The 10877-nt window shown below is 38.4% G+C and overlaps 1 protein-coding gene across 1 annotated transcript in view; it reads right to left on the bottom strand.

The window, feature by feature from the left end:
• Nucleotides 1–3996: 3996 nt before the first annotated feature.
• The window catches only part of LOC149456630 (ATP-dependent 6-phosphofructokinase, liver type), a 140591-nt gene continuing 133710 nt past the window's right edge, over nucleotides 3997–10877 (bottom strand). The window contains exon 22 of the mRNA XM_089684705.1: nucleotides 3997–9482. Coding sequence (XP_089540831.1) covers nucleotides 9335–9482 — 148 coding nt within the window. The 3' untranslated portion in view covers nucleotides 3997–9334. The remainder of the gene's footprint in view (nucleotides 9483–10877) is intronic.

Below are 10877 nucleotides of genomic sequence, written 5' to 3'. Positions count from 1 at the left end.
GTTTGTTTTTTGATGCCTATGCTCCAGAGAGGAAAGATCACCAAATCAGTGGTATGACTCTCCCTTTTCAAAGATTGATTGTTTAGTCTATGGTAAGACAGTTGCTCTAACTAAATGGTATAATTGATTGAAGATGATTATTGCCAGTCTTACTATTATATGTGAGTATTGATTAGTATGTATGTATCTTTCTTGGCCCGACGAAGGGCTTGTTGACCAACCTTTTTGTCCGATGGACAATTAAATTTTTATGTATGCCGCGGCCCCTGGTTTTGGATGCCTGATATATAGTAAAAAAATAAAATAAAATAAAAAAAAAATTATATATCACATATCCACACATGTACAGTAAAAATATTCATACCCCTTGAAATTTTCCACATTGTTATGTTACAACCAAAAACTTAAATGTATTTTATTGGGATTTTCTGTGATAGACCAACATGAAGCGTCAAACAATTGTGAAGTGGAAGGCAAATGATAAATTGTTTTCAAAATATGTTACAAATAAATATCTGAAAAGTGTGGCGTGCATTTGTATTCAGCCTCCTTTACTCTGATACCCCTAACTAAAATCTCGTGGAACAAATTGCCTTCAGAAGTCACCTAATTGGTAAATAGAGTCCACCTGTGTGTAATTTAATCTCAGTGTAAATACAGCTGTTCTGTGAAGCCCTCAGAGGTTTGTTAGAGAACATTAGTGAACTCACTGCATCATGAAGACCAAGGAACACACCAAACAGGTCAGGGATAAAGTTGTGGAGAAGTTTAAAGCAGGGTTAGGTTATAAAAAAAAAAAAATAATAATAATATCCCAAGCTTTGAACATCTCACAGATCACTGTTCAATCCATGATCTGAAACTAGGTGGATGGCCATTTCTTGGTAGGTTTGCAGTTGTGCCATACTTTTTCCAAACTGACAGGTTGGGTAAGGACAGCATTAATCGGAGAAGCAGCCAAGAGGCCCATGGTAACTCTGGAGGAGCTGCAGAGATCCACAGTTCAGGTGGGAGAATCTGTCCACAGGACAACTATTAGTCGTGCACTACACAAATCTGGCCTTTTTGAAAGAGTGGCAAGAAGAAAGCGATTGCTGAAAGAAAGCCAAGAGAAGTCCTGTTTGCAAGAAGCCATGTGGGGGACACAGCAAACATGTGGAAGACAGTAAGCTTGTCATAAGAGACCAAAATTGAACTTTCTGGCCTCAAAGGAAAACGCTGTGTGGCAGAAAGCTTGAGCTAAGAAGCTTGCAAAGCAGAATGGGCAAATACTTCACTATCTAGATGTGCAAAGCTGGTAGAGACATCCCCAAAAAGACTTGCAGCTTTAATTGCAGTGAAAGGTGGTTCTACAAAGTATTGACTCAGGGGGGATGAATACAAATGGACGCCACACTTTTCAGATATTTATTTGTAGAAAGAAGGGTTGAAGACAATCACCATGCAAATTCACTGGTTAGCTAAAGAAATAGAAAGCCAAACTGGGGTGAATGTTTCCCCTTACATGATATGGTGTACACTTCAGAAAAATGGAATGCATGGGTGTTGTCTATGAAGGAAGTCTCTCCTAAAGCCCATGCACAAAAAAGTCTGCCTAGAATTTGCCAGGGCCCATGCTGAAAAAGACGACTACTGGGACTCAGTACTCTGGAGTGATATACAAAAAAAAAAATGCATGGTGCCTACAGTGAAACATGGTGTTGGCAGTGACCTTCTGTGGGGCTGTATGAGTGCTCCTGTTGTCAGTGAGCTGCATTTCATTTATGGTATCATGAATTCACAAATGTAATGCTCTATATTGAAAGAGAAGATGCTACCATCACTCCGTGCCCTTCGTCATCGTGCACTTTTCCAACATGACAATGATCCAAAACACACATCTAAGGCCACTGTTGCATTTCTGAAGAACAGGATGAAAGTGATTCAGTGGCCAAGCATGTCTCTTGATCTGAACGCAATCAAACACCTATGGGGAATTCTGAAGAGACAAGTGAAGCGTCACTCTCCATCCAGCACCCAGGCTCTAAAAGAGGTTGTTCTCGAAGAATGGACAAAGATATATACTGTAATATGTTGCCAATGTGTTCATTCCATGCCTAGTAGACTTGGTGCTGTCCTTACAAATCATAGAGGTCATACAAAATTCTAAATGTAGTAGTTTTTGTTGTGCGGTGTATTCATTTTTGCATCAACTAATTTGAGTAAAACTGAAGAAGATTTTGTACTCCAAGCTATATTATTAACCTTTCTTTCATGTAATGAGCTAAACATATGTTCTATAAAACTCAGTTTTGTAAAAATGTTGTAAATTGTACTTGAGTTCATTGAGATATTGATTAAAAGCTTACTTTTCAAAAGGGGTGTATTCATTTATGCTGAGCACTGTGTGTGTAATGTAATATATATATATATATATAATATACATTGTTGCAGAGGTTGAAGGGGTGGAAGGGGGGTCAGTCTGTCAGTACTCAGACCACACGCCTCACACTGCATCAAATTGGTCTGCATGGCTGTCATCCCAGTAGTAAGCCTCTTCTAAAGATGATGCACAAGAAAGCCCACAAACAGTTTTCTGAAGACAAGAAGACTAAGGACATGGATTATTGGAACCATGTCCTGTGGTCTGATGAGACCAAGATAAACTTATTTGGTTCAGATGGTGTCAAGCATGTGTGGCAGCAACCAGGTGAGGAGTACAAAGACAAGTGCGTCTTGCCTACAGTCAAGCATGGTGATGGGAGTGTCATGGTCTGGGACTGCATGAGTGCTGCTGGCACTGGGGAGCTACAGTTCATTGAGGGAACCATGAATGCCAACATATACTGTAACATACTGAAGCAGAGCATGATCCCCTCCCTTTGGAGACTTGGCCGCAGGGCAGTATTCCAACATGATAATGACCCACCCCAAACACACCTCCAAGGTGACCACTGATGACCACTGCCTTGCTAAAGAAGCTGAGGGTAAAGGTGATGGACTGGCCAAGCATGTCTCCAGACCTAAACCCTATTGAGCATCTGTGGGGAAATCCTCAAATGAAAGGTGGAGGAGCGCAAGGTCTCTAACATCCACCAGCTCCATGATGTCATCATGGAGGAGTGGAAGAGGACTCCAGTGGCAAACTGTGAAGCTCTGGTGAACTCCATGCACAGGAGGGTTAAGGCAGTGCTGGAAAATAATGGTGGCCACACAAAATATTGACACTTTGGGCCCAATCTGAACATTTTTACTTAGGGGTGTACTCACTTTTGTTGCCACCGGTTTAGACATTAATGGCTGTGTGTAGAGTTATTTTGAGGGGAAAGCAAAGTTACACTGTTACATAAGCTATACACTCACTACTTTAAATTGTAGCAAAGTGTCATTTCTTCAGTGTTGTCACATGAAAAGATAGAACCAAATATTTACAAAAATGTGAGGGGTGTACTCACTTCTGTTAGATACTGTATGTGTGTATATATATATACATACATACATACATACATACATACACACACACACACAGTGTATACCCCCCCCCCCCACACACACATTTTGCCTTTCATTCCTATTTTAAACTGAAAGGGTTGCTTTACAGAGTGAGGGTTCACATATACTTTAAGACAGCCCAATGCACAAATACAATTATCTACACTAATTTTAGCCAATGCAGCAAATCCCAAAAGACACTTTACATCTGTGCATTATGCAACATAGAGGAGGTGTGTTTTCTCAAGTTGCATGTCTGTTGGGGTACCATTCATCATGAATGGCACCACAGTGTGATGTACATATACAGAGTGCTGTAATAACACAGGTATTAACGCATGTTGCCACATATGCAAAGAACTGAATCCAACCTCATTGTCATAGTTTGTTTATGATGTCTGCAATAATGTACTATGTACCATACGCATTTAAAATTTTGAAAACAGAGCACTGCAATTACAAAAAAAAGTGTATGCATTGCCTTTAAAAAAAAAAAAAAAAAAAAAGGAAAAAAACAGGCAGGTGTTTAGGGGTACTGGGATTTTATTGAGTTCATTACTCAGCCTTGTACGCCATAGTAATAATCACGGAGGCCTGTATCTCAGAGTACATTTGCAAAATTATACATTTTAGAAAATTACATACAGTGCATAACCCTTTCATATACATTTTAGTTATCCAATATTCATACACAGTATATTTTTTACATTATACTGATAATTCAATAACTTTAGCAATCTCAAATTAATGTGAACTACTATATTTTCAACAACTAGTCTATTTCTTCAATCATTTGCTCACATTTATCACAACATGAAACGTTACAAGTATACTATTAGGTAATTATGAATTGAGAAGGTTGATAGTGATGAGAGTTTTGCAAGTGTGGGGAAAGACATTGCTGGATTTTGTCCAAACATACAACAGAAAGGCCTTCCATTACTACTAGTCTTTCTAAGCCCAAGCTTAGTGACAAGTAAATGCATTTGCTGCTGGAGGGTTTCACAACTTGTACAGTCATTTCATTAGCAGCATTGATGTCCTCGTAGCCCTAACCTAAAGGCTGGAAATGGAGTGTCAAGGTGATAACATGCATAGATTTCCTTTAGAAAAATCAAGATTTATAATACTCTTTATTTTGCCATAAGTTTAATCAAGTTATTTTCTGATATGGCCAGAAAGAGCTAGTAGTAGTGCACAATGGAGATATTAGCAAACCTATTAACCCCTTCGTCCCTAAGGATAAAACAAATCTTAACACCTAAGCACAATTTTACAACTTTGACATGTGTTTGCAAAACCATACATATCATCACAACTACTTTGTGCATGCAACTGGATTATAGCTTTTTAGAACAAATTGGGCTTTCATTTGGTGGTAAATGCAAATGGATATTTCCTGATTTTTTTTTATTACCAAAGGAAAACTGGCCCAAAATAGTAAAAAAAAAATAAAAAATTAAGGAATGTTTATTTTTTTAAATGTAGATGTATATTTCTTGCTACTACCATAACCTACCACCAAGGAACAACCCAAAATATATTCTCCTGCTCCTGACCATCGCAGCGATACTACATATGTGTATGTTAGTTGTTGTTTGTACCCGTAGTATAGCCTAGAATCAATAATGTGCAATTTGTTTTTTTTTTATCCTGCCAGAGGACCACGGGAAAAAACCCAATTCTGTGAGGCTGCCAATTTGTGTGCGGTTGGCGTTAAGGGGTTAATCATGATTGGTGTCAGTAAACTAGATATTCATTTACTGAATAACCCTGAACAGTTACAACGTACAACAGCGAACATAATGGCTTCTCCATGTAAACGTGTGCAGTTGGAGTATCAAGACGTTGTTGGTTCTTGCATTAAAGCGGAGTTCCAGTTGGTTTTGTGTTTATTAAAAGTCAGCAGCTACAAAAACTAATATGGCAGTGAAGGGGGGGAGAGGAGGCAAACAAGCAGAGCTTCCACTTTAACTTTGAATAACTTTGAAAGCCTGCACACTACTGCCCCCTCCACACTTACTATAAGTACTGCAGAGTATGCAATTCTTACTGTAAAGTCTTACAAAAATCACTAAGCAATCCAGACAGAGACATCGTTTCATGAGAAGAAGCCTCTCAGAATTACTATGGGACTATGAATCTGAAGGAAAGGCAAAAAGGGTGTAAGGAAAGGGGTGAGTTCCAATACCTTACTGCTATGGAAAATCAATATTATGCAATACTGGGTTCAGGGTGAAAAAGACATATTACAATTTCATATGAATACATGCTAAAATTTGAAAAAAAGCACAATATTTTGCAAATCCCCACTAACTTTAAAAAAAAAAAATAGTCGAAGAAACTATAAACTATATTGTAAGCAATATTTACTCTCCTAAAAAAATCTGAAATACTTGAAACCAATATAAATTTACACTCTCCAAAATACACCTTAAAGAATATGTTACCCCAGCATTCCATATTCCTGATATGTGTCTGTTGTAGCATGTTCTTATGTTAACCACTTCCAGACCGGACACTTTTACCCCCTTCCTGACCAGGGCAATTTTCAGCTTTCAGCGCTATTACACTTTGAATGACAATTGCGCAGTCATGCGACACTGTACCCAAATTAATTTTTTACCATTTTTTTGAGACAGAAAAAGCTTTATTTTGGTGGTATTTATTCACTGCTGGGATTTTTATTTTTTTTGCTATGTAAATGAAAAAGTCCAAAAATTTTGAACAAAAGTGTTTATTTTATAAAAGTTTGCAAATAAATATTTAATCATAAATCTTTGCCAAAATGTATTCCGTTATCTTTTTAGTAAAAAAAACCAAATTAGTTTATAACCAAAAATTATAATTTTTAAACATTTTTTTTTACATTTATATTTTATTTTTTTATATTATTATTATTATTTTTTTTTTACATACTGTCACCCTAGCAGTACAGTGTCACCATGGTGACACTGTACTACTTGTTGGGGGTGATGATTTTTTTTTTTTTTTTTTACAATGATTGCTTTTACACCCATATAGGATGTAAAAGCAATAATTTCTCTTGCTCTCTGTGTGCATTCCTGCACTCATTGAGAAGTACTGAGTGAGCTGTGATTGGTCACAGCTTGTCACATGGTACAAGGCTGTTGTGAATAGCCTTGTACCATGTGACCTCTGTGATCATTCACAGATTTCACACGTAGTAAGCAATGATGTCACAAATGACATCTTGCTTACTACTCTGCATATGATCACTGATTGGCCAATCAGTGATCACATGATCGGGACCTCGTACAGAGGTCCCGTCCGACGATCGGTGTTTCACTGTGTCCAGAGGACACAGCGGGCACCGGATCGCGGTGCTGCGCGCTCCCAGGGAGCGCGCACAAGCAGGGTGCGGGGAGACCGTTCATAAATGGCCACCCGACCCTGTACTGCCACCGTCCAGCCGTTTATATGCAACGGCCGGTCGGGAACTGGTTAAAAAGTATCCTGTTCTTTCTTTGCATTGCTTTCTTTGTGTCAGATACAAGGGGGTTCCTGCCAGTCCCTCCGCTTTCCTATTTCAAACTGGCCATGCTAGGCAAAGAAGTACATCCATACCAGTGTGGTTAGTTTTCTGGCTTTGTTGGGAGCACAGCCTGCCTGTCTCCCAATAGTCAAAACTTCTGCTCACCTGTCCCCCTGCACAGCTATTCATAGTGTAATGCTGTTTCTCCACCCCCACCTCTCCAAGCTGAGAACAGTGGTCACATGCTCACTTATCAAAAGAAAAGTATATATATGTATATATATATATATATATATATATATATATATATATATATATATATATATATATATACACACATATACACACATACACACATATACAGTACATACAAGGGCCGTTCAAGTCAAACCGGGACAAATTTTACAGATATAAAAAGGGATGCTAGTACGGCGGTACTACAAGCAGTTGTAAGTGGCAAGTGTGTCCTAATACTGATAGGCGGCGCACATGTCGCGGGCCATCAGTACATCAGAATTCATCAATTATCAAATATATTATACCCTAGTTTGTAGGCTCTATAACTTTCACACAGACTACATAATATACACGGATTTGGGTTATTTTTACTAAAGAAATGTGGCAGACTACATTTTGGTCTAAATTTATGAAGAAAGATTATTTGCAAAATTTTAAAACAGTAACTATAAAAATCATGATTTTTTTTCAATATTTTATGGTTTACATAGCAAAAAAATAAAAAACCCAGTGATGAATAAATAGCACCAAAAGAAAGATCTATTTATGTGAAAAAATGGTATAAATTTCATTTGGGTGCAGTGTTACATAAACGAGCAACTGCCAGTTAAAGTAGCGCATCGTTGAATAGCAAAAACATTCCCTGGTTTTGAAGGGGGTAAAACCTTCTGGAGGTCAAGTGGTTAACAGCGCAGTCTGTTGGAGGAATTCGCTAACACCCACTTCACTGACTATATGCTTATGATGCTTGAGTATGGAGGCTTACACCCCTAGAAGACATGACTAGAGTGAGACTGGTGCATTGTTGCCTTGGGCAATCCAATGAAAATATCTCACAGATAGTCTCAACCCAAGTATTTTGTACACTCTGCTTTAATTTTTAGACAATATCACAGTAAAACCACCTCTTTTCCTACTTTTTTAAGCTGCTGTAACAACCATCATAGATCATATTAAATGGCAGGTATCAATACACTTGTTGGGACTAAGGCAAAAGCAGTTCACAACTGACATAAAATGTACGAGTGTGTTCTCTCTATACAACCAAAAATTACAGTTTTCATTTTGTAAAATGTCCTCACATGGTTAAACAAAAATATTGTACATTGAAATGTGTTATCAAAAAATTGAGGCAAATTACCACAGCAATTTATCAAGGGGTTAACTGTAAAGGATAAGTTCAGCTTTAAAGAAAAAAAATAATATATGCACTTATTTTTGCAGAAAAAAATGTGCATTTAACATTTTTTCCTGCAGGAGCCTGGAAAGCATTGCACTTACGATCAGTAGATCACAGGTGCAATGTGGGCTCCTACAAACATGTCCTCTGTCAACCCGTACCTCTGAACAGGCTTCATGTTTGAAAGCTTGAGGACATGTCAGTGTACTATGAGATCACTCATCAGCGCCCCCCCTCAGCCTATTGAAACTACAAGCATGTCTGCCGCAGGGGAAGACTGTTCTTGTAGTTCATTCATTCACAGGAATACGTGAATGAATGATGGGGTTGTGTGGGTACAGCCTTCATTCACATTTTAAAAAAGTCACAGCTAGCGCTGGGAGAAAAATGCCCACCCACTGTCACAGGAAGCCGGGAAACGAAGGGGGGAGAGGGTGTGTGGGGGGCCCGAGCTGAAACATGTTAAATGCTTCACCATGAATACAAGTGGAACATGTGGTATGTTCCAAAGGTGAACTGAGCCTTTAGCTACCCAACATGGCAGTGATGATTCCCTACACTACACTAATATGCCTCCATTTACAGCTGTTCCGTTTATTCCAGTAATAATTTAATTTCCAATAACAATGTAAAATTAGTTTATTTGTCAAACAGTTGATCTATTTGACTAAATATTTGCGCAAGGTTACAGAGATCCAAAAAACTTTTTATAGAAGCATGGTAATTAGCCGCTAAAAGGCCAGTGATAACTTCTGTTTGCTAACTAAACAAATTTGTTATGTACAGTATATGGATGAAGTATATAGAACATTGCACCCTGGCACACTCTCTTCAACATTTCTCAAATTATGGTAGTCCAATGTTACAGAAATATGTGTTGTTTTATTTTATGAGGAATTGATAAAATGTCTATATTGCTTAAGGTGAACAGAAAACCATATCCCTGTGCATTAAAATCCCTTTTCTATGCTTAGAGTCCTACGTGTAACATGTTCAATCTTTCCTGAAACATATTCTGTTAAGCTGATTTGGTAGTTAGCCAGCATCTTCAGCATCAGGCGCAACTTCAGCCACCACTGTTCCTTTGGCATTCTGTGTCTGGAAGATAAAAATAAAACTGAACTTTACTGTGTGCATATTGATTAATTAAAAGCAGAATCTTTACACGTTTGTGTTGCAACCAAGCTCTTAATATTTCCTCCCCCACGTGCCCCTTCCTCTAGGTGTGATTATGGACTCTGAACTCTCTTTTCGGCCCCACATCCAATCACTTTCCAAAGCTTGCCGCCTCAAACTCCGCAATATCACCAAAATATGCCCCTTCCTAACCAATGACAATCCCCCCCATCAGCTGCCACTCACCCTATGAATTAAATTCAAAATGCTAACAATTTACAAAGCTATCCACAACTTGGCCCCCAGATACATCACTAACCTAGTCTCAAAATACCAACCTAATCCTTCTCTTCATTCCTCCAAAGACTTCCTACTCTCTAGTTCCCTTATCACCTCTTCCGATGCTCGTCTCCAGGACTTCTACCGAGCTTCTCCCAATCTCTGGAACTCCCTACACCAATCTGTCTGGTTGTCTCCTACTCTGTCCACTTTTAGGCGATCCCTGGAAACTTCTCTTCAGGGAAGCTTATCCTGCCTTCAGTTAATAACTGTACTTTTATTTTCTCCATCAGCTCATCTCCCACAGTTATTACCTTTTATATCACTTGACCCTCCCATTTTATTATTACACAGTTTTTGTTTTTTTTTTAGGTATGGGGGTTGTGCCGATGATTTGAAGATGTGGGTTACAGTGTTTAGGATGGAGCAGAAAGGTGGTGAGTCCTGGGGACAGGTGGTGTGGTGGGCAGTGGAGTTTGGAAACTTCCTCAGAGGTAACAGAATTGAAGGAAGAAAATGTTGAGTGTGATGTTGGACCTGGTGTGTTGATTGGGGGAGAAAGCTGGACGCTGGATATCTCATCACAAATTGTGTCAATTTTGTTTTTGCAATGATTGGCAATCTCCTGGGCAGTAAGCAAGTTGGTGGTTGGAGGTCGAAGTAAGGAATTAAGGGAAGAAAAGAGTTGACGAGGTTTGAATGAGAGGGTTTTGATGAGAGTGGTGTAGTAGGCTTGTTAAGCGTAACCACTTCAATACCAGGCACTTTACACCCTATATCACTGGGTTATTTTTTGCTAAATAAAAAAAAGACCGAAAATTTTGAAAACTAAAGAAAAAAAAACACACACTAGTTTTTCTTAGTTTCAGTTACAAAATTTTGCACATAAATAATGGTTCTTCATAAATTTAGGAAAAAATGTATACGGCTACATTACTTACATTATTTTGATGAAAATAACCTAAATCTGTGTTTATTATTTAATCTGTAGGAAAGTTATAGAGTCCACAAACTCTTGTATATATCTGAAAAATGATCAATTCTGCTGTACTGACAGCCAATCTCATTTCTTGAGGCCCAAAAATGTCAGGACAGTAC

Source organism: Staurois parvus, unplaced genomic scaffold (assembly GCF_062004578.1).
Source record: "Staurois parvus isolate SC_StPar_1 unplaced genomic scaffold, SC_StPar_1.0 ptg000353l, whole genome shotgun sequence".
Taxonomy (NCBI): Eukaryota; Metazoa; Chordata; class Amphibia; order Anura; family Ranidae; genus Staurois; species Staurois parvus.
This window is presented reverse-complemented; position numbering and strand designations above follow the sequence as displayed.